General features: G+C 38.7%; 2 protein-coding genes across 12 annotated transcripts in view; one reads left to right on the top strand and one right to left on the bottom strand.

Moving 5' to 3' along the window:
- Positions 1-9,969, top strand: part of PLEKHA7 (pleckstrin homology domain containing A7) — a 103,270-nt gene extending 93,301 nt beyond the window's left edge. For 9 of the 11 annotated variants that reach the window (XM_027701128.1, XM_027701116.1, XM_027701160.1 and 6 more), the window contains 4 exons: positions 1,327-1,479; positions 3,792-3,925; positions 4,723-4,865; positions 9,696-9,969. In XM_027701128.1, coding sequence (XP_027556929.1) covers positions 1,327-1,479; positions 3,792-3,925; positions 4,723-4,865; positions 9,696-9,718 — 453 coding nt within the window. In that variant the 3' untranslated portion in view covers positions 9,719-9,969. The other 2 variants (XM_027701166.1, XM_027701146.1) reach the window with 2 other exon arrangements.
- An 8,775-nt stretch (positions 9,970-18,744) lies between these two features.
- CUNH11orf58 (chromosome unknown C11orf58 homolog) overlaps positions 18,745-24,716 on the bottom strand; it is an 11,232-nt gene continuing 5,260 nt past the window's right edge. Inside the window, exons 2-5 of the mRNA XM_027701178.1 lie at positions 24,539-24,619; positions 23,225-23,285; positions 21,428-21,537; positions 18,745-20,263 (exon numbers count right to left, since the gene is read on the bottom strand). Of these exons, the coding sequence (XP_027556979.1) occupies positions 20,054-20,263; positions 21,428-21,537; positions 23,225-23,285; positions 24,539-24,619 (462 nt within the window). The 3' untranslated portion in view covers positions 18,745-20,053. The remainder of the gene's footprint in view (positions 20,264-21,427; positions 21,538-23,224; positions 23,286-24,538; positions 24,620-24,716) is intronic.

The following is a 24,716-nucleotide window of genomic DNA, read 5'->3' as shown; positions in this document are numbered from 1 at the left end:
CTTGAAAATGATACTGTGTATTTAAAATATACTATGTCAATCAGGCCTGGTTCGAATATGAGTAGAAGGAGTTTGGAGTACTCATGAGAAAACTTTTTTTTTCTCTTTTGAATTCTGTAAAGAAACATCTCAATTTTTGAGGTATAATTGCCTTTTAGCTATTTAACTTCTTTAATATATGTGGAAGATACTTATCTTCTGAGTGAATACTGAGAGCTTGTGCATGAATAGGTTTCAATTAGATTTATTAATGCAAGTAGCACAATGAAGCCTAAGGACTTCATGTGGAGTTCAGACTTCAGCCAAAACAAGCCAAAGATTTGTACCAGAAATACTGGAGATATTTTTAAGAAACATAAAAGTGGCACATTCTCCTACTGATTGCCTCAAATGCTTGAGGAGATAATTTTTTTTGTTGTTGTTCCTTTTGTCCCTTCTTTTTCACACTGCACTGCTTAAGTTGCTCAGATCTACTGGATGGAATGATGCTACCACTGAACTTAATTTTTTGAACACAAAGGTGTCGGTAGTGTCCTTAAGTGTGAGTTTATATGTAGCTGTATGGTGTGTAGTTGTGACGGAGGTACTGTGAAGTGATTTGGGAACTCTAAATTATCCTGCTTAATTTAAATATGCTAAATTTAAATATTTCATATTGATAAATATTTAATATTTCTAATTTATATGGCTAAGTATTTACCTTATAAAGACTGTGTGAAAGATTTTTGCAGGTAGCTAGATTCTGCTTTTAATGAAGTCAGAAGAGCTTAGAAGTTAAGCACTTTTTATTTCAAGGCAAGTTAATACCAGTATGTAAAATATTATCAACTTTAAACAGTAGGTATTATTCTAAAAAGATACATAAAATTATCAAGTTGTGATTCTCAAGCTGCAATGTAAGTACCCATTCTGTGTAGTGATTCAAAACCACACAGCACTGTCTCCTTAGAATGCCTAGGACTAGTCTGTCAGTCTGTAGGCTCACAGGTATTGACACGTGTGCTTCCAAAGATGTGTGTGTGTGGCTAGTTCCATGTTCATCAGCAAATGTGAAATTGTGATATATTTCTTAGAATCTAATACCGCTGAACATTACTTGTAAAATTAAACAATACTCCAAATTCCATGCAGCACAGGTAGAGAGGAAAACTCCCAACCGTGTGTGCCAAGAAATACAGCTGTATTTTCTTTCTCTTGTCAGTTAAGGGGTTTGCTCTGCGCATTCTTTCAGCAATGTAGCATTTGCAGCAGTAGTTATGTACATTGCTATACAGTGAATTTGGCAGTGTGGTTGAATGCTGTTAATTGTTTTGTATCTATTACCAGTGGAAACGAGAGCAAGAATTTGATTTGCAGTTACTTGAGAGGGCAATTCGTGGAGAAGAGAAGGATGAAAATGAATGGTTAAAAGTTCAGCCTGTAGCAGTGACAGAGACAGACCTGGAGCCTCAAGACTATGATTTAGATATCAGCAGAGAGGTAACAATCATAATTTTTTGCCTCCTATTCTGTTTAAATATGTTTAAATATGTGATTCAGTTAGGGAAAGTTATATTAATTGGGGAAAGAAGATGAAAAGATGACATGAAGAGTATTTGAAAATGAGAAACAGGAATGAAGAAAAAGTTCCCCAGAGCTACCTTACTCTTCTTCATTTTGACTGGCAAAAGGTGACAGAGAAGAGAGAGCACTGTTTTATTCGGGCTTGAACAGAAAACAGCTTTCTGTCAGCTTTTGGAATGACTTGGTTGGTGTTCTGGACACAAGATCTTTTTTCAGCTTCGGTAGCCGAATTAAGTGTTAGTTTGAAATGCGATTGAGCCATCTGGTGGGAAAGAAAGAATACAGCAAGTGTAAAGGTTTCAGGAAGTACACTGTGTTGTGTTAAATGCCATGGTAGATAGCAGATCACTAAAATTATTAATGATAATTAGACTGGTAAGCACCTCTACTCTTCTGAAAGCTGTTGACAGAGTATCATTTTATAGAGAGAGATATTTGTAAAAGGTTTACTCTGTGAGCCATTGTCTGTTGATCTCTGTGAATGAATGTATCTTTCAGTTAATCTTTGTATCATTTTTACAGAAAATGCAGTGCTTTTGTAAACTTCAGAAATAGAAAAAAATACTTTTGTTTTATTTCCTTGTTGTACTCTGCTATTAATTTTTCTTTTCCTGAAGACCCCCAGGGCAATGGGAATCACTTTGAACTTCCTTAATTTAAGCCTTGGATAGGAAACATTTTTGCTTACAGGCATTTCTGTCCTACTTCAGAGTAACTGAAACAGGTCTGAAGCTCTGAGGATAAAGCTTCTTTTTCAGTGTACCCAGGTTAGAGTCATAGAATCATAGAATGGTTTGGGTTGGAAGGGATCTTGAAGATCATCTAGTTCCAACTCTTCTACCATGGGCAGGGACACCTCCCACTAGACCAGGTTGCTAAGAGCCCCATCCTGGTCTTGTTGTCCTTTTCCATTTCTGTACTTTAGGTACTTCAGTGCCTCAGAAGGAAATGCACTGAGCTGTTCACATGTTAACTGCGTTTGTTATTCTGAAAATGGCAGGATATTCTGATCTGGGTTAGTTATAGTAGGGAGATAGATATAGACATTTAAAAAAAACCCAAACACAACTATATATATGTAGATAGATACATAGATAGCTCCAGAGGGGAGTTGGATTTCAAAGTAAGGAAGTGTAGTGGAAACAGGAGGATTTTTTTAGGAAGCATTGGCTTTGGGTTTCCTGAGAAGGAAGTATAAAAATTTGAGGCTGTGATTTTAATATGGACATAAATGGCAGTTTGTATGCTTTTGGCCTATGATTGCCTATGAATTACTGAGCCTAATCAATGGGAGTTGGTTTAGGCCACTTTACATAATTGAATTAGTGTGAACTAAGTTCAGTGGTGAAAAAATTTAGGATTATTTTTATTGAAAACCTTGAATTTTGGAAACTCATTGCTTCATGAGTGTTTTAACAAAAATCCAGTGAGAAGAATCAAAAATAGTTCTCCTTTACTTATTTCTATTTATTTACACACCCTTTATTTTTGTTTTTCAAAAGCAGTCTGTTCTGTGTTATAAGCATTGGTTTTCAAAGTCCGTTTCTAAACTGTGTTTTCATTGAGTGATTTAGGTCTCTTTTGTGCAGAAAAATTTTTCCCCAAAGTAATTGATCCTAACAAAAACTTGTTGCTAGCTTTCATGCAATTATATAGAAATTTTCAGTCTGCAGAAGTACATCTATGCAGCATGTTGTTACAATTGCACAGTGTAGTGTATTTCTGTTTGCCTTTTTTTTTTTCCTCCACTGCTCCCAGAAGATTATGCAGTCTCAAAAGAACGATACCATAGGTTAAAACTTTAGGTGGTATTTCCTTTCAGTTGTAGAAGTTCTTGCTTTCACGACATAAAAATGACATTAACATCTCAGGTTGTTCAGTCAGTCTTGTAGTGGTTGCTTCTTTTTACTGTAACACCTTTAGTCAGAGCCCTACTTTGGGCTCTAAGCCTGAGCTGAAGAAAGGTTCCCTGTTGATTTTGATTTCTTTTGTAATCCCCTTTAATATTTGTTTGATCTATCTTCTAAAGTAAAACAAATCAGAGGGAAAAGACACAGTTAAAAGGGCATCCACTCATATCCAGAGGGAGTGTTTAGCATCAGGTACATGTACTGACTGTGAAAATCCATGCTTTATTCTTTTCACTGTGTTCTCCCATTGCGGAGAATTTATCTCAAGGTTTTTAGGCATTTGTTATTAAAAAAATGATGCTTGCTTTCTTTCCATAGCTGTCAAAACCCGAGAAGGTTGTAATTCCAGAACGTTATGTTGAACTAGAGCCAGAAGAGCCTCTTTCTACAGAAGAACTGGCAGCAAGGCAGCGTAAAGCAGAAAAGATAAAGAATATTCTTACTAAATCAAGGTCAGGTTTTGGGGTTTTTTCTAAATCTTACATAGAGGCTCATGATGAACATTGAGAACTAACTCGATGCAACAGTCTTAATTCCTATGAATTATCTAAACACAACTTTTAGCTTTTGGAAAATGAACTCTGAATTTGTGTAGTATACTTAAAGCTGATTTTTAAAGCAAATTTTTAAAACAAATTTTGTATATGTCCATTTTCTTGTTGAGAGAGTCCTAAAATAGTAGTGAGTCCTTACTAAGCAACTTGTAGATGAGAATGAGGAGGAAGGAAAGGCACAAGTCTGGCCAAAAGCAGAAGAAAAGTCAGCGTGAGAGCTGGAGTTGTGAAAGAACACTTTTGGCTACTTACAGCTAATGTAGAGTCAGCTAAAACATTTGGTTTCAAGAATTTGATATGTCAAGTATCTGCTGTTTCTGGAAGACAATTGAAGAGGCTGTTCCTGAGGGCTGCCAGGTTATATGCCTTTTCATCTGAGCACTAGCAAGAAATTTTACTGGCAACTTCAAATAAATAGAATTTTTGTAGTGCTTTTGTTAGCAGTGTATTTCCAACAAAGGGCTACTTAAGGCTTTGCAGAAATTGTGACTGAACATGTAATGGCTGTGTCATTTTTCTTTGTATGCTGTAGGCATTTACATGCAATAGTGACACTACTTTAAAGAACAGCAATAAAGTACGGAGCTTGATAGATGAGATCTGAAAACTGCCGTACGAATTCAAGCTTGTTCTTATCTGCATGGTGGATTCTTTATGTTTGCAAATGTTAATGTTGTTTTTCACTTTCCCACTAGTATGCACAATCTACAGCCTACTGTAGCCCAGGACAAACACAACTCGATTGATTTAGATTCACAGCTGCAAGAGCAGGAGCGCATCATTACCATATCATACGCTTTGGCTTCTGAAGCCTCTCAGAGGAGCAAGGAGGTAGCAGGTAATGCTTAGTTATTTACGAAATAACAGCTATTTCTTACCAGCTTCCAAAGTTGTATGGGGTTGTTGCTGAACTCCTGGCATAAGAGAAAGTTTTAGTCATTCATATTCAAAATAGCGAAAAGTGTGTATAAGTAACAAATGTAGAGAGTCTAACAATTTACATTGAGTATTTGGCCCCCAGTGGACTGGATGAAGGGGGCAAAATAGTATGATCAATAAGTTCAGAACTTGGAAACTTGCTCTAACTAATAGTGCTAAAAAAATAACATTTTAACTGAATTCTCTATAATTATGTTAAATTAGATATTTCTATATTTTTAAAAAGAAAATTGATTTGTGACTTTAAAAAATCAAGAGAAAAGGATTTAAAATAGTTTTTCTTAACCTAAAGAATCCCTGGTCCAGTGACTGAGATTAGAGTACAATCATTTTCAGCTTGAGCTGTGTGACAACAGGCTGAAAAAGACCTTGTAAAACAGGGATTGGCACGTTTCCGTCTGGTGACCAAGATTAGAGGTCAGAGCAAGACAGCTGTGCATGAATTCTACTTGATGCCTGGAAATTAATAGATCCTCTGCAATATGTTACTAAAAGTGATAATTTCACTCTTGATTGCTTTATAGTTGAAATAAGTAAGAAATGTCAAGAGATTTGTATCACACAGTAATCCATGCAGCAGCGATTCCAGCAAGTATCTGACTGGCCATTTATAACTGGCACCATTCACTGTTCCAGTGGAGAATGGAAATAATGGGAACTTCAACTATGATGGAGAAAAAATGTGCACATTTCTCATCTGAAGTTGTCAGTTTAAACTTATGGCACTTGCCTCAGCAACCCTTAAGACCTTCCCATTAAAGACAGATTATTCCAATATCCAGATGCGTAACACGCATCTACAGTAACAGACTGCTGATTGAATGTGGCTGTATACTCAGGGATGCAGTGCCAGCTAAACCTAAGGGGAATGGGATTTTGAGGCGATGGAATACATTTTCAAGATAGGAATCTTGAGACTTCAGAGAGTTTCTGTGGGTAATTTAACTGACTGCCAGGGGTAAAATGATTGACTGAGGAGACAAGATGTTATAAAACCAAACCAAACAAACAAAAAAACAGCATTGTAAAATCATGAGAGTATATCAAGGAATAATCTCGTGGACCTTCAGGCCACCGGTGTATCAGAAGGGCTTTTCCACAGGCGGTCTGGTCCCAATTCTAGTGACCAGGTCCTTGTAACAGGGACTCTGATGCTTCGTGTTTCATGAGGTATGAGCCAGTGCAGCATTTTGCCACGTGAGTTCTAGCTTCTGCTGGGAAAAGGTCACACTAAAGCTAGGATCAGCCCAGATGAATGCAGCCCATACTCTGTGTCTGTACGACAAGAGCAGAGTGTCTTCCCTACCTAAAGGTCTTCATGGGGCCAGGTAACTTACTTCTGGGTATGTCTGAATTTGTAGCAACTGTACAGAACTGAAATAGGTTTGATTTTTAAATATTGTATGGTGAATGTAGAAGTGTTTTCATTACTATAGCTTTTTAATTTATATTTTAACTTTTTAAATTGTAATTATTTCAAAAGTGTGACCGTCACATATTTTTAGGTATATGTAACCACAGAAATCTCCTTAATTCTTTAGTTTTTTAAAATATATATTGGCACTGAAATGTTTAAATGCAACTTCAAAACATTTGCAGTCAGTTGTGAGATAATTTTTAGTTTAATTTTCTTTGTGAAGTATAGCAGCTGCCTCTTTTGTCATTCAGACACTTAAAGAAGTCCTAACACAGTAGCTAAGGACTGAGGTTTTTAAGGAATCCCAAAACATTATGTCTGTGCACAGGTTTCCTTGCCACACTTGTATCTCAGAAATTCACGTATTGAAACATGTCTTGCTTTGATATCAATTATTACTTACTCTTTTAAAAGCAAACACCTTTCATAGTATTAAAAAAAAAAAAAAAAGAAAAGGAAGAAGTCAGAGTGGGATGGTTTTAATAGAAAATCTACAAACCAGAAAAGAGTTCAGGTTTTTATTTATGGCATATTTTCTGATTATCTAAGGTGATTAAAAAGAAAAGCATTTGACACTTTGCACAGCTGATTGTACATTCTCATTTAGTCTCATATTACAGATTCCTTCACATTCTTATTTTTGTAGTTTGATTTTTGAAGTGTGAGTTGTCAGTTGCTCCTTGATGATGAAGCAGACAATATATGAAAATCTGAAACTAATTATCTAGATTTTTTTACGAAGGTTTGCTTATGAAAAAGACTGTGAAGCTTAACTTCTCCCATTTTTCAGGGGGAAGCAGTTATGTTAAGGTGCTATGCTAATATAAATCTTTTGAAATAAATTGTACATTTATCTAATCCTTGAAAAGCAGCATTTTAGAGTTCCTCTGTTCCTACTAAGAAATCAATCTTCTAAATGGAAACGATGCCAAGAATCTGGAAGATTAAAGTAAAATACAAGAGTATTAAGAAGTCACTTCCTAATTTGTTTGCTTTGGAATTATGTCTATCTTCAGCCCTCCAATATGTAAAAGCAGAATTTTAGATTGAGTTTCTTCAGTTTTATGATTATTGTCTTCCAATACTATATCATTACTCTTATTTAGAAACAAAGATAGTTTTAATAACTGTGTTCTTTATCCTGTATTTTTAAGCTGAGATCTGAAAATTTACTTACTGTATCATGCACTGTACTAAGCAAAATGTTACATGCATATGTAATATTTTTAAAATTATTTTTCTCTACATTATTTTATATCTGCTCATTGGCATATGACAAAGGAAATGCTGAAAACCTGTATAGCCTCAGTGGTGTCTTGAAATCAAATTAGCAAATACAGGTGCAGGTCCAGAACTGCAGTTTTAAAAGCAGGACTGATGAGAGTATATTAGTGTTGTGTGCTTTAATAATGTTCCAGTGAAACTTGAATACTTATCCGTGTTCTCATCCAAACAAGAATGTTTATTTGCATAACTTGTGCAACAAATAGAAAAAAACAGCAATTAGAAAGAAATGTTGTCATTTAGACTGTGTTCTGTGTGACTAAAATAGTGTAGCACCTCATTGTATTACTAATCAAGTTTTCTATTCATGTGGTAGAAAAGTAAGGTCACTCCACTGATAATATGAATGATTGTGCAGCCTAATTCCTGTATGTGATCCCTTCTAGCTCAGCAGTTGACCTATCCACCTAAAGCACCCTCACCTTCTGTACCACAGCCACCTCACTCCCCCTTAAGCAATGGATTTCACTACACATTTGTTTAAACACCTTAAAAGTAAGAACTAACTGCTCTCGGCATGTCTGATTTGCCATTGTGCCTGTGCTGTGGCTTGCTAAATTTTAACATCTTTACTAAACCGAAATTGGATCCAAATGGAAGCATGCAGCTATTTTTTCTGAAACCTTTCATTCCTGTAAATATTGCTTCTAATGAGCTAACACGTGGGCTTCTGAAGTCTTCAGGTAACTCCTGTCGCTCTACAGATAAGGTGCTTCCACAATCTCACTGTGGTGAAGGAAGGAGACATCTGTACTCTTGGTAGCAAGGGGCCAGATTTTCAGCAGCCGCTTGTACTCCGGTGGCCACTGCTGGGTACTCCGGTGGCCACTGGTGGGCTGCACAGGTGGTTTTGCCTGTGTGTGGTGTATAAAGTTGCTGCTCAAGAGAATCCAAAGAGCACAGTTGTATGAGCAGGGGGCTCGTTGTTGGGCTGATTACCTTACACATGAGCTGGCATCGGAGTCCTGACTGAGGTGAGCTGAAAATTTGGCCCTTTATGACTAAGTCTGTAATCTTTTGTCTGGCTACGATCGTGCCTTTGATGTGTTTTTCATTGAATCGTGTTAACAGAAGATTATTTTTTTCTCTGATTAGGTTATTTTGCCACTTCAAATCTCGTTGTCCTTATTAAGAAATGTTCTTATTTGTATCTCTTCCTGGTAGGACTTGCAGAGTTTTCTGCATTTGAAATAGGAAAACACGTAAATATTACATATGACTGCTAAGTGTGTCCCTAGTTAACACACTTGCTACACCTCCATAGTTTCCTTTGGTACTATTCTCACCTTGCTGATGTCTTTTGGCCTAATTTTATTGCCTGAAATTGAAGAAAAAGTTAAAACACAGATGAAATAGTAAAGAGGGTTGATTGAGTAACTCAAATAGTGTTAATCTTTAGATACCTTTGTTTTAATTGCCACTAATCTGAGTCAAATATCCGTGCAAAAAATAAAAATCTAAATGGAAATGGCCACATACCAGAAAGTCCTTCTACAAGACCTGTGAAAAATGACAAATTTACATCAAGAGAGATGTATAGACATTAAGAGCCTCTACAGACCTTGATGGAAAGGACTGTTTGCTTTTCTGGTTCAGTTTATCTTTCTGAGAACCAGATTCTACCATCTTTGCTGTGTCTGAAGAACACTTGATTCTTCTATATCCAGGGGTATGCTAGCTGATTTTTGCTATCATGTAAGATCTTTGCATGTGAAGAGGTCTCTACCCATGTGTGGTCTAAAGAACCCAGAAAAATAATTGTACTGTGCCAGAGTATTAGATATAAAAAGGTACCTTTTCTTGAGAAAAATAAACTAATTGTGATAACCAGCACCATATGGGGGCACAGGCATTTGAGCATCGGTGGCATCGTGAGATAATTGTTAATTTAATGTGTCTGAATGAATTGTTTATTCTGCCAAACTTTAAAACAGGCTTTAAAAAAAAATATTTCCAGAAATTGCTTGCTGCTTGGCATTGGTTTACTTGTTTCAGTATTTAACCATGTTTTATTTTACTTCATACTAGCCAAAGCAGTAAGTGAACACTGACATAAGACTCGAGGCAAATCCCACCTAGTGACACTGTGTGGAAGACAGAGGAGGTTCTTCACCAGCTTTCTGTGAAGATACTCATCGGCTGATGACACGTTCTTCTGGAAATACGTTCAGAAAATAATAGGGGGATTTTCTATGAAAATGAAGAGAACTGCAAATCATTTTTTATTTACTTCGGTTTAGTTCACACTTTTTATACGAATAAACGGCACTTTTAATAAACTCTGTAAAATACTGACAATGTATTTTTAGAACAATGTATTTTAGATTTTTTTTTTTTTTAAATCAAGGGCTGAATTCATTTTAAAAGACACTACTTCCATAGATATTAAAAGACACTGTTACTTTCCCCTCAGGCTCAGATGCACATTATAAAGTTTTGTGAAAAAAAACGTACATTTGAACAAACCTAGGAGCACATTCATAGCATATGGATAGAGCAAACACAGGTGACAGGTTTGGTGAAAGGGTGTTTTGGATTGAATATTTTTGTGGAGTTAATCACCCACCCTTTTTGCCCATTAAATAATACATTGCAAGAATTTTAGCTTGAATTTCTAAATATTAGTAACCACTGTATAGCTTAAATTTCCCAAGAAAGCCGTATTGAAAACCAGTTTTAACTCCCATTTCCTTTTTTGATCCCAGATGGTTAACTTGCTGGTATCAATACAGAGTTTGCTAGGTTGCCCTTGACAGTAGTGCTGCCCCCTCCATAACAAACAGCTAACAAATTTTATTTTTTCTGAAAGTTGAGATGTGAAAGAAGACGACTTTTAATTAAAATATGTGAAGTAAGCAATAAAAAATTATAATATGTCATTTTACTAGCAAATACGTATTTTTCTTTTGATTTTTTTTTTCAATAAACCTTCCATTATGATGAATTGAGTAGTATTTATCCTGGAAACAGCAAAACTAATGTAATGTGGCACCTGTTAATTTCTTATGTATGTTCACCTGGTGCTTAACTCTGCCAAACTTTTTGAAATTCAGTGTTGTACTTTTGCATAGGGCAGGGGGTGAGGTAGTTAACATAAGAAAAAAATAAGATTAAATGAATTGCTGCAACTATACTTGAAAAAACCCTGTGTATGCATTGAATGCAAGACATGCAAAAATTTCCCAATGTTATGTAATTAGTAGCTGAGTTCAGCTCTGGATGAGAAATAACTGAGAAATACTTCTGCAGTATTTTGTGAAACCACTAACTTGTTTATTTCTTGTATTCGAGTAATAGCTAAAAACCCCTTGAAATTCACCCTCGTGTTTCAGACTTTAAGACAAATCGTATTATATTAACACTATACTCAGAAATATTCTTAAAAGTATATATTTAGCTAATACAATCTATTTTACCTCAATACTGCCAGTATCAACTTCAAAACCTTTTGCCAAAATAATGATTTATTTTTGCCTTTATAAAAAGTTTTGAAAGCATAAATGAATATTTTGCAAGAAAACATTAATTTAAATAAAATGTAACAGTTTGGAAAATGGTATATGTACAGATTAAAATATTAACATAACTTCCTCCTATTGCCTCTGTCTTGTCTGCTGTCTTATCAGTGTCCAGATAGTTGGAAATCCAGTCATTTGTGCTGTTACCATATTTTACTCTTCTTTGATTCAAATGCCAGTGAAATTCCCCAGTTTTGCACTTATTTCACTGGAATTTGAATGAGGTTCCCTCTACACCAATGCTTCATTTTTTTTAAATTATTATTTTGCTTAAAAATGTTTTCTTAGCTCTTGATTAAATGTGACTTAATTCTTGAGTATAAAGATTTTTCAGGGTTGTGTCCTAAACATAATAACCCCAGTACTGTCCTTTAAATCTCATAAATACAGATGTTTATCTGACACATTTTTAGCCCTTATAAAATATCAGAAGTAACTTTAATTTGACAACAACCCATCAACCAACCTGGAGGCATCACAGGTGCACTGTATGTGAAATTGGCCGAAGGGAGGAATGGGGGGCACCTGCCAAAGCAGGTTCTGGTGCAGCGATTTATTTTCCAACAGTTCCCTCAAATGTTGCCAGTTTGATGGAGACCACTGGAAATATTTAATTCTTCTGAGAATTCATCTGTGGAACAGAAGGTAAAGAAGCAGTTTAGAAGTGTTTCTGGGGCTTAGTGTTGACTCTCCGAACATTTGAGGCTGTGAGTCCTTGACCTTTAAACGGGAGCGGCAGAAATTCAGAGCTGAGCTGCCTTGTTTCTCAGGCACACAAAGGAGCCTTTGACCGCGCGTTCCGTGGTTCAGTGGGACGGCATTCTTTCTGCGGGAGCTTTGTCATGCAGGAGGGAAGAGTGTGTGGCCGTAATTGGTGGGTGAGGAGCAGGGCCCGCGGGGCCAGGGGCTGCTGCATCCCTTGACTCCAGATTCCGTCTGCTGCCCTGGCAATGAAGGGAAAGGAGCGCAGGCACTGCTGCGCTGCAGGTTGTGGTAGATGTTTGTTTTCTTTCCTTTGATCACACACACAAAATCTGCTCGTTCGAGCTTGCATGGAAGAGAAGGATTTTGCCCGAAATAATTTTATCATTAATGTTTTCAGTAAAACCAGTCCTTCTAAAGATTTTGGTCCGTGTCCATAGTTAATCTCATATTTGGGAAAAAATTACGAAGGTAATTTTTATTCCAAAACTTTTTATTGAATATGTGAAATGTTGTTCTTAGTGACCATCTTTTGTAGGGATGAGTGTAGTTTTTAAGTAGTAATGGCTAGTTTTCCTATGCAGATAGTGTTTGGTTTGGGTTAATTTCCTTTTTCAGTTCTGTTTCTTTTAATCAAAATGTTCTTCTCTAGGTGTTACATGCTCCTCTCTAATATTAAAACTAGCAAAAAAATTATGTCTACTTGCAGATCGATATCATTTTGGCCAGAAAGTGGCTCTTTTTTCCCCCCTCTACCTATTAAGCAGTGAAGTGTTTGGGACTAATTATACTCACTCATTAGAAAGCATTATCAGTTGTTTTGAATGCACTGTTTTTTAATTAGTATTTTGTAATGTTACACCAAGCAAAAACTATGCAGACTGACTTCCCATATACATCTGTTTCCAATTTCTTCAGCTGAAGTTACTAAAATTTTATTGCTCAGCTGCATTTATAAAAGTACAGCCTGATACTCGTAAGTAGCACCTCTGTCACCTTTTTGGACTTGCACAACGTCCCCCACCTCTGTTTTTCACTACTATTTTAAGTTCGAGTGCATTACTGGGCTGCTGGGAACCCTGTTGAGTTGTGCTGTTGCTTGTCTTTGCACATCTTTATTAAGCTGTTTGTTTTGAAGGACTGGACAACTAGCAGTGCTTAGAGGCATCCAGGCTGTTCTGGAACAGTTGGGAAATGCTCCCTCCTCTCCCCTGTCTCCTCCCCCCAAAAAAACCCAAACAAAACTGAAACAAACCTTACCCCAAAAGCCCAAAATTAGAAAGAAGGTTTTTTTCCGGAAACTATTAAGAGATTCTATTCTGGGATGTTTCTTATGTGTGGAGCGAAAAGCTACTGAAGGATGCTACTGAATTGTGTGCTGCTGTTTCAAAAAGTTGTTAAAGCCCAGTAAGGTCTTGGGTAACCCATAGCCTTTGGAGGGAGGGGTTGGTGTTTTGAAAAAGCAGAGCGCTTCTGTCGTGTTCTGGTACTCTTTACACCATTATTTTTTTACTTGCACCATTTACTCATCTGATTTCTGGATCTTCAAGTGTATGTATTTTATATCAATGTCTGTTCCCCTCTATAAAACCACCTATTTCCCATATGTCTTAGCAATTAACTTCTGGATGTTATATGAAGGGAAGACCAGATTTAGTTGGTGTCAGAACTGAGAAGATACAGAAGGCATGATGTGATGTTACCCCTCTGATTTATGTGTGTCTGTGGGTGTTTTAAAGTGTTCACTTGTGCAGGTGTGTGTCTGTGTAGCTATGTATTGCACAGTTATAAAAAGAACAAAGCCATGCACAAGAAAAACATGAAAAAATTGCTATATTTTCCACACCTAGTAAACATTCCCATTGGTTATTTGGCTGTATTCAAAAGGCTAAGATTTTTATTGCTCTACTAGCAAAAGCAACCTTTCTTCATAGTGGAGCAGTACAAAGAAAGAGCACAAAAAAATACCCACATCACAGTGCCTGAAATTCTGTTTGAACAACTGTATTGATTGGGTCTGACCCCTTTACATTTTTTTTCCATTATTTGAAAAGGTGCATCTAACTGTAGCTGAATTGAACCCACCGCAATGAACTTTCCATGAAAACTTCTTGAGATATTTCTTTAGTTCAAAGGTTCGGAATTTTAAAGAGCATTTTTAATACAAGTCTGTTGAGGTATTCTGTGCAACAACCACACTTTGAATGTTAAACTACAGGTAAACCTAAGAGGAAGGTAAAATTATAAAGCCTGCCATGAAATTGCTGGGAGATGGCAGAGTAACTTCAAGTGCTAATTATAAAGAAAACCAGAAAGTATTGCATATGTGCACATTTCAGCACTGTTTACTTGTTATGTACTTGTCAGTGCTCCTGGTTGCCTTTCACAGAGTGTGAAACAGCCTCAAAAGAAAACACTGACAATTAGCATTTTTGGAGCAGTTACTGATGAAATAGTGTTACCAGATGTAAGCTTGAAGGACAATGATGTTTTCTTGTAGTCCACTAGAAGCCTTTACCAGGAGCTGTAGCACAAGAAAGCACTCAAGGAAGGAAGAAATTAGGAAAACAAAGGTTAGTAGTGAGTTTGTAGAAAATAATGGTAGAGGTATATCTGCAAACGATGTAAATAAGAGGGTGAAGGTGAGGGTTGAGAACAGCCTAGTGATTTGATGTGAGAGGTTGTAAAAGATTGAAGGAGCTTGAATATGTGGACTTAGACAGAAGCAAAATGCTTTAATGAAAGAACTTGGCCTAAATTGTAGTGAGGAAGGTAAGAAAAAGGAATAACTGGCAAATGAGAATGTAAGTCCAGTGCCCTAGTACAAAAAATACCTTGTGAAAGGGATAGATGAGAGTAGGGTGTTGATGGTGGCACTGGGTAAAGGAGAGAATCACTTATGGTTTCCAGGTAGTGTTTTGGTAACAGGAACAATTGTCTTTTTTAGTGCCAGCTGCTGCTGTGTTCTTTAAGCCCATTGCAGCTAAGAATGACTGGTATGAGCAAAACTCTCCTTTTCCCCGTAAAACCAGCTTGCCCCAGAGCCAGAGGTGGAAAAGGCTGGTCTTCCCTGGCACAGAGCCTGGCCCAGGTCTGTGCTTCTCTCTCAGCAGTGGTGACGTGCCAGTGCAGGATGGAGTGTTGTGTGCCCTGCTGTGGTCTCTGGCCTCAATTCTGTTACACCATCAGGGGGTTTGGGCTTGCTTGACTTACTCTACAGCCAGAATTGGGAAAACCTTAGCACTGTTCTCTGGTTCATCTCTTCAAGCACGGCAGGTTTTTTGATACCCTGGCCAATGGCCTATGCAAGATGTAACCTTAATGAAATGAAGTAGCTGGTTATGTTTTGTTCTGTTGAGATGTACCACTCTGAGGGACAAAGTCACTGCTAATCCTGCGTGTCCCTTGTATTGTTTGCTTTCCTGACTGCTTCATTCATGCTGAACAATTCTTCTGTGTCTCTGGCCTGCTTCTTTTGCGTTATGCCTTTGAGCATCTTTTCCCACTATGGAACAGGATTTTGTCTGCTGCCCAGCATGGTTGTAGTGTGTCTGTGTGTATGTTGGAGGGTGAGAATGCACACACATACCTGTTGATCCCATCCTTCCCTCGTTTGGTGCTAAGGCAAAGGAGTGGCAATAGCTGAGGGACCACTGCTGAGATGAGTACCAGCACTAGCTGCTCTGCTCCCTTTCCAACTCCAGAGACTCAGAGGGAAGAGAGAGCCACACCTTGTGAGTGTAGCTGTGTCCTCTGGCATTCTCAAAGCCTTCTGTATGCCTGAGGACTCTTCAGTTGTCTTCACTGAATATAGTTTAAAAGTTACTTGGCAAATGGTTTTATACGCAAATTTAATTTGGGATCTGTGTAGTGGCTCTATTAGTTGACTACTGAGGAAATTCTATTTTATATTTTATGTCCAGTATTGATTTCTTATGTTAAGAACTCTTTTTCACAAAAACAAAACAAAAAGATTTTTTGGAAAAAGATGTTCTGGTCCTGCATTCTTAGAATCAGGTCACAATTACTACATTTTAGTAGCTGTAATGGGAAGAAGGAGACTTGACTCCAATTGGATAAAGATCAAAAGCTTCACTTGCATTTGTTTTAAAGCTTTAGAAATAAATATGAGGGTGAAAAGGTGTCAGTTCAGACTGTCAAATCTTTCTGCAGTTTTTAATGTAGCTCAGTATACTTATGATGAGAACACTTATTTATGGTAACAGTTTGAGAGAATTTCCCTGCAGGTCAAGGTTGGCAGCCTTGAAAAAGTTAAAAGCAAAGAAGGTTTTTGTTTTTTTTTTAATTATGTGAGTCCCCGTATTGCTTGACTGATGATACAACCCTCTTCTGATGTGTGTTACTTTTCAGTCTTCTTTTTTTTTTTCTCTCAACTCGATCCTCCTATGGCCACCATAAATGGTACTGGGTTTGGATGGATAATAGCACAAACTGACAGTGTGATCTGATTCTGCACCTGCACATCAAAACTAACTCAAATTGGATTAAATCAGCAAGTATTGTGTTTAATACTGTGCAAAAACTAAGGAAACTTTTATCTCCCATCATGATGCTGTACACCTGTGTACTAAGACACTTTTCTCAAGAAAAGTGCAGTTGAGGTGGCAGGCTTAAAAGCAAACAAAACCGGCTACTGCTTTGTCCCTTCAGTGAGGGTACCTTGACACATGTCCCTTCTCTTAATCCCCTGACAGCTTCCAAGAGACTGATGCAAAGAACCGTGCCAGGCTTTGATTATGAGATATTGCACTGCCACTTATTCTCTTTGTCTCCTGCAGTTTACAGAGGCAGCTTCAGTGCATAATTTAATCCCTGTACTGGGGACTGTAGCAAATCCACAGAGATTTCTACCAACAGTCCTCTCTGGCATCAGAACAACATGTGCACATTGTCTTTGATGTGAATTCCCCAACCAGAGCCTTAGAAGGACCTATAGCTTTGAAGCTGGCCTATAAATTGTGCTTTCAGGAATCAAGTTGTCAGCCTCCTCTTCAGGAAGAAAGGGAGAGTAAAGTGTAAAGCAGTTGCAGAAAGCTACAGGGCAACTTGCAGATCTGGTTTTCTTGGCCTCAGAGAATTCCTGTAGGATGTTGAGAATCCCTTTTTACTTGGCTTAGAAGAACCCTCCTTTGTGACTGCAGGACCTTGTGGACAGTGGGGCTGTGATGGAGCTCATCTTGAGGGGTTCCCTGTTCCAGGGCAAATGGAAGGGGAACAGGCACACTGGTGGTTTCAACATTGTTCAGGTGGTTTCCATCTTCCAAAGCCAAGTGCTGCTAATGCACCTGCACTGCCCTTTGAGTAGGTAAATTTTCAGCGTGGTTTAGAAACAGAGGAAAACTTCCCAGATGTGACGGTTGTTCCATTACAACCGTCTGTGATCTAACTTCAGTCTGTTGTTTCTGAAGACATGTAGGAGAATGGTCAGATTTCTGCCTTTCTTTTGAGATGGAAATAAGCTGGTCTTTGAGGAATTTTAGTGGCCAAATTTTGTTTGAATAGACAAATGCAGTGGCCCTTTTTATGATTCAGTGTCTGCTTATGATGTGTTCTGCTGTCATCTCTGGGAGCTCCTTCCATACCAACCTGAAAAAGCAAAGGGCTGACCAGAGTCAACCAAGACACCAACCTTGATTTTTCCTTTGTTCTCTGTCTCTGATGAGAGCTGAAACCATCCTGCTACTATTCGTGCCACTGCTGCTCATGCTGTCACATCAAATGTTGCTAAAACTGACTCCTGAATTGAAACATTCACTACACAAACTACACTGAGCCTTTTTTGGTATATACAGAGAAGCTTCTTAGGCTGTTCCATAGAAGGATCTGCGAGTTCTTAGTATGTTTATAAATGTTAGAAATAGACATGATTGTGTAGAACTCTTCCTGTTTTGAGCAGGTGAGTCTTAGTTCAGCACTGTAGATGAGTTACACCAAACCTCATCAGATGTTCATGATCAGGTGTCACACTTTTGCTGAATGGAAGTTGATTTTATTTTTCCTAGTCAGAGCTATAAATAGAATAGTTAAATTTCAGTTTATGGTTTTATCTTTGTGTCTTCTATTTGTTTATAATTGAAACTGATAGCCAAATGTGGTTTGTGAGGCAAGAGGCTGAGTGGAAGAGCCTCTCATTGTGTCTGTTGACAGAGATCCATGCAAGGCCAGCCAGCTGGATCTGCTTTTCCTGGGCCTTTCTGGATCACTTGCACTGTGGAGAAAAGCTCTCAGATGAAGTTTTACCCTGCCCTGCCTTGAGGCTAGTGGGAAAGCAGCAGAGCCCTCTGCCTGGGAGGGTGGGTCTGCAGCAATGGATTCCATCACCTTCCCAACACAAGTCTCTGCTTGGCTGATGCTGGTGGGAAAGCCCGGAGAGCTGCAGAGGGAAAGGTGGTGAGAGGAGCAGTGCTGGGACAGAGAAGGCAGACAGGTAAGTGCATACACAGCAAGGCCATAAGAGGCAGCCACAGCTGAAACAATTTAATAGTGAAATGCTGGTTCAAGTGTAGCTCCAGTGTCTTAATAGGAAAAACCTGGCACATTTTTATTTAGGAAAGTAATCAGCTGATCTCTTTGGGAGGGTTTCATTCTTTTTCCTGGAGACAGAACAGCTTTCCTAAGTCATGGTGAGGTTTTCTCTGTTCACAATGCACAAGCAACCTCATTTTTTCTCTGTATTAGCAGCTTGCAGTATTGGGAAAACAAAATATCCACATCAATCAAGTACAAATGACTGACCATTCGGGGCTGCCATAACATTGTTCTTCCAACTGAATGACAAAAAAAATTTGTATTAAATGCAAATATAGTAAAACATATCAATCAAAATCTACACTCAGTTTTTATTTACAATATTACTTTTATTCTTTTTCATAATGTAACTTATTCCAAGTCCTCCCCCAATAACTGATGCTGCAATGTTTACATCCAATAACTATGCAATGATAGTACATACTGCTGCTTTCCTGCCAGCCCACTGGCTGGAAAATGCTGTCTGCATGTCAGAAATTGTACACAGGAATGGAATTCTCCATGAGCATCCAGAGTGTTTCTTGAAACACTGCTGTGGCAGAACGTGGCTGTACTAGAGGTACAGATCAGATGTCCTGTTCTCCCAGCAAGGAGAGGCAGGTGATCTAATGTACTAAGAGGAAACAAAGTCTAAAAAGCTCTGATATTTTATTCATTACTTGAATGCAATGAATTTGCAGAGGAATGGATGTATTTAATTCTTGCTGGAAGGAGTTGCTGGCTCTCTAAGCATATCAGTTGACTTGAGAGGTACCACCTTGTGATAATTGACTCAGACCTCCAAGTGATGCATGTACGGGGAGAAAAGGAAGAAGGGCTCAAGTACTTAACTCTTAATTCTATATTTTAAAAAAGCTAAATGATTTGTATATCCTTTTCATTATCAAAGTATACTTTCTCTTTCAAAGTAAACTTTTTCTTCGGGAGGAGTTATTTTTAATAACAGCTCAGTGCTATAACCAGGAACCAGTAATTCAAAAATCACTCTTTTCTACTGAAAGGTAGAAAAAACTACAGCTTATTCCCCTCATTAGAAAGCCAAAGAAGCAATTAGAGCCTTCTGTTGTATTATTCTCCATGCAACTGCTGTAGGACTTCAGATGGATACAGTGATTAATACTATCACAAAAGTGAGCGATTTCTCCTCTCAGCCCTGCCAACACTAGCATCTATAGACAAAATCATTGTTTAAAGCTCTAGTACATCACAGAATAATGCTGATATTGGTATTTTACAACTAATGCAACATCACATAATTCACATGTAATCTTAATAGTTAAAAATTCAAGACTGGGGTACTAACTGAATAAACCACTAACATGAAGCTTCCTTATCTGGCATGGAATAAGGGAAGGGATAGTTTAGATAACATTGTAGAGATTGGGCAGAACAAATTTATTTCTCCGTCCAGGATTTCATACACTTTAAAAATACCAGTAATATCACTGTGCCCATAAAAACGTTATCCATGGCAACAGAAAGCAAATACTACTTTTTGTCATCTAACGGGGTCTTTTTAAAATCAAAATACAAAGATTTGTGCTGTAGCAGTCCTCCACTTTGCACTGTAACAATAAGGCTTACTGTACTTTAAATACAAAGCTGTTACATCTGCAGTTATGAACCACTGGCTTTCACAAACATCATTTTATAGTTGCTTTTTGCTTCTTTTTTGTTTTCTGGAACCTCAGCTTCCTCATGTTTTTCAGCAGGTTGTAGCTCCTCTGCAGACTCCTCTTGCTCCGAATCAGAGCCACTTTCAGAGTCCTCTGAACTCTCATCAGAGGAGTGTCCAGCTGCCTCTTCTTGTTCTTCATCTTCCTGAAACTACAAGTTCAGATTATGAGACAGATATAACTTTATTTCCTGGCAACTCCATTGCAGCATTTAAGATTTCCCAGTGAGAATGTTTTGCTTAACGGCTCCTTTCATTTTGCTACTAAAATGGGCTTTGTTGCTAAACAGTGGCCTGTAATACACAAAATTTTAGACAAGAGAGCGACTCCCCTGAGGTGGTAACCCATGCCAATCGTGACATCCACGGTTTCATCAGTCACTGGTTTATTTAATTTCAGCAGAAATCCTAAAGACACCGTTCAGCAAGTCTGAAAGGTTTCAGATCACATCAGTTCAGTAGTTCCGCACTTCGGTCCACACAGTACTTGCCACTGGAATACTTGTCACGGAATGTGACACAATGGAACTAACAGCCAGCCCATCAAGAATTCACATTTGTGACTGATCTTTCAAAGTAAGTTTAGCAAACTGCAACATGAGGAACGCTGAAGTAATCCAATGATACTGCTAAATGGAACAATCCAAAACGGCATTTTGTTCATGGCCCTAAAGAGCAAAGCCTTCCTGGCTGTAACATTAAGAATTCCCAGCACTGCACATGTGGTTTTACTCACTCTGGCAACATCAGCTATGTTTTTATGCAGTTACTGGTGCTAAGAGTTAGCAAAAATTTAATTATTGTGCCTTTCAATTGGCAGATGGAGCCATGTTCCTAATAACCTGATTCTCTTGGTTTTTGTCACACTTCTCTTCCAGCTCATTCCTTGTGAGTACAAGACTAGGCAGATGTCAACTCACTGCAAGATTTTGTACAGCAAGTCTGACCCCTTACTTTTCAGGACCACAGAGAGGTATGTGCCTCCCTACAACAAGAAGCTGAGATTAATTAGCTTTCAGCAACAAGACAGATGGTTATTCTGCCTGCTTATGTATTATTCCTTGGCAACACTGATTTATTTGTCACTTTCTGCACTAATCAGTCTTGACTACTATGGAGCATTAAGCATATCATACCTCTTATCAGAGGCATCTAAATGGCCACCACACTGTACATGAACAGGAGTCATTTGCATGCCTGCAATAAGTTTGTCTTTTAACCCAAACTGTGGAAGTTTGCCACTAGTTATGGTGACTGGATTTTTAAACTAATCTTATGAAGTGAAAGCCAAATCATTATGGAAGTAAACTCAGTACCTCACTGAAACCAAGTCCACAGTGGCGCCGGTTCCGCCCAGACATCGTGCTGTCCATGCTTTGTTGGTACTGGGACTCCAATTCTTCATTCATTTTCTTGTCTTCTTCCCCTGCATTGTCCAGGGTACTTTGGTTATGGTTCATTCAAATTAACAAAGACATCAAATTACATGAAGTCACATTTACGAAGTCAAAAAGTTTAAATTTAACCATCTTAAACTACTGGATTGAGAGTATTACTGCATACAAACCATCAGATTTATAAGGAATTGTATCAAGTGTGCAAGCAGAACTGCTTTGATACAAAGTTCCTAAGACCTGATGTGTTCAGTTGTACTACACACAGTGTTACATCCCACTAAACAACCTAACTCAGCATGAATTCTTTGTGCTTCCTGCCAATACTGCAACATGTCACAGCAAGGAGAAAGTTTTTGACCTTTACTACATACCACAGGATTACTGTGATTATATCATGATGCATATATAGCATCAGAACTCAGGACAATATTACCACTCTTGTTTATAGAGCTGTATCTGAAACTGTTTCATGCATCCTGAAATACCAGCTGCAGTTACTACAGCTCTGCATTTTTCCATATTTAGGAATTAGCAGAAACACTAATTTTCACAAGCTACTTCTACATGCTCTTTACTTACTTGTTTAAATAAGTAAATAAATAATCATTTTCACTGGAGAAAAACATGGTCTACAATGGTTAAGACTCCTCTGTTCTTTTAAAAGGTAGGAATCTCTAAATGTCCCCAACAGGCCTACAACACTAGTTTTTAATTTGTATCTCTGTGAAGCTGAAAGGTTGTATTGCAAATTCACACTTCCTCATTTGGAAGTTAGAGCTGTGTGTTGTTGTAAAAGGGCAATACTGTATGTTGGACAAAGCAGTATTAAGAAAACAGATGTTCTTTTTTTTTTTGGTGAAAAAACCAGCATTTTAACCTTTTGCTAATAACAAACCAGTACTGACTCTTTATGACTCCTTAGGAGAAGCATCATCTCTAGGAAATTCAGGTATGAGGAAGTGATTCTCAGTCACTCTGCAGGCTAACAGCAGAACCTTGAACCAATCCTCAGGCTTCTTTAGGTCCATAGATAATTTTTCATCAACTGAAAAATGATCAGTGGAGTGTATCATGGCAAGTTTTCTGGAACAGTGAGAGCTACTATTCTACACAGCTTTATCAAAGCTTCTCTCAGGCAGTGGAGTCCAACCCACCTTGGTGCAATGTACTTTGATTTACTACCACGATAAGAGGGTACCATGGTCATACATGACATGCAATTATTGCTGATTGCCAAGATGACCCTATGGATCTTTTCAGCTTCTGCCTCACTGCTTTAGGGCAGAAGCAATAGTTAACAAGGTGAGGTAGAAATCAACCCTGTTCTTTTCCATGCACAACAATGTCAAGGTTTGGATATCCATACCTGGCAGCAAGGAAGTGTAACACTGCTAGGTGCCAATAGCAATAAAACTTATTTTGACAGCAAAATAACACTGAGGACCTACAGGTCCTGATTGCCAGCGCTTTTGTACACAAGTGTACTTGACCATCTTGACTACTTGGCTGAACCTGGACTTCAGAAGGCAAGTGCAGTCAGAGAAACTGTTTGTCAGTAATCTAACGAGAAATTAGGAACAACTCCACAGCCTGACCCGTCTTCAGCTGCAGCCACGAAACCTGAAATTCCTCCCTGCAATATCTACTCAAAGTACTGGCATGTTCCTAAATAAGGGTTAGATTTCCAACTTTGTATCAGCTGTTGGATAAACTGACCTGTCCTGAAGTGAGAGGTTGATCTGTGGTCTCCGATAACAAGGCGGCCAGTATGTTCTTTCTAAAAGAAAAGGCAGTTTGTTTTGGAGCTTTAGGGTGCACTGACAGCTTTGCCAGCATCCTGGAATCTCGAATGGAAAAGGTTTGCTGTCAAACCCTGACAACCAACTGTAGGACAGTAAGTTTTACTAGCTAACAGCTGCTGCCTCTTGGTGAACTCGTTTCATCTTTGTTTTGCTGAATTTTCTGAAAAAGAAACCCCAACAACTAGACACTCTTTGCTCTTCCCAGACCCCAAAGCTGGTTCTGTTTTATCCTGCTTCTTGGCATGAAAACAATACTACACGATGCTGGACAAATGCATATGTAGGTTCTGACAATCTTCCCTTTCTCTGGCACTCTGCAATAGTTCAGGCTGTGCATCTTACGATGATCCCACTTTCAGACTGGTCACAGAATCAGGTAAGAACTTTACAGTGCTCATTAATTTATTGGCTCAGTAGTTGCTCATTAGCAAGTGTGTCCCAACAGGCAAGAACAGCAAGCAGCATTAAGTATCCAAGCAGACATTAAGATCAGTGGTAGTGGGATGCTTTAATAGGACATTGTATCCCTACCCATTAGGAAGTATTAACTTTCACCTCTTTAATACAGTAAAATATTTTAGCTTACAAAATTACTGTATTCAAGCAAAATAAGCTAGTGCAAGTGAAAATATTTGTCTTGGGGGTAAGTAAAATAGCAATACCAAACCAACATTTTATACATGAACAAAGCATTATTACATTTTATGGGGTTCGCAATATTTTTTGCAGCAAGCATAACCGAAATATCATTTTAGAGCATTTTCTCTTTAAAAAAATTTCCTGGATGGATTAAGTAGGTTTACTACTTTACTGCTTTAGTCCATCAGCTACCTTTTTTTTTAAGTTTTTTTCCAGTGCAAGAGAATTTTACAGAGCTAATACATAGGTTTGTTAGTTTATAACAAGGACTCTCTCAGGCGCGTTCACAGATAATTTTACGAGCTGCTCTGAAAGCATCAAGGCATGGGACGGGGACGAAGCCGAAGCCCAGGGACTCGACAACTTCAGAGCGACGTTTTGTGTTGTGATGAAACAACAGCTGTGAAACCCAAACCCTCCCGGAAGGAGAACTCCAAAGCCCCGTCGCTTCTGATTGTTGTGGTTTCCCCCAGGGCGCACCGCGGTCCATCGCACACAGAGCCCCGCGTAGGGCCCGGGGGCTCCCCCCGCCCGGCCCCGTGTGCCCGCAGGGATGGGATGGGGGCAGATGGGGACGGGGCGGCCTCACCTTCCCGGCGCCCATCAGCCGCAGGAACTTCTGCTTGCGCTCCTCGTTGCCCAGATCCGCCGCCTCCCAGCTGCTGGAGCCCTGCGGGAGCACACGCTCACTGCGCCCGCCCGCCCGAGCGGCCCCTCCGCCCCGCCGCGGGCCCGCCCGGGCGCCCGCGGCCTCCCCGCGTCCCGCC

The sequence above is a fragment of the Neopelma chrysocephalum genome, unplaced genomic scaffold (genome assembly GCF_003984885.1).
Source record: "Neopelma chrysocephalum unplaced genomic scaffold, ASM398488v2 Primary Assembly neopelma1_24, whole genome shotgun sequence".
In the NCBI taxonomy this organism is placed as follows: Eukaryota; Metazoa; Chordata; class Aves; order Passeriformes; family Pipridae; genus Neopelma; species Neopelma chrysocephalum.
The sequence above is the reverse complement of the archived record's forward strand: the minus strand, read 5'-3'. Positions and strand labels throughout refer to the sequence as shown.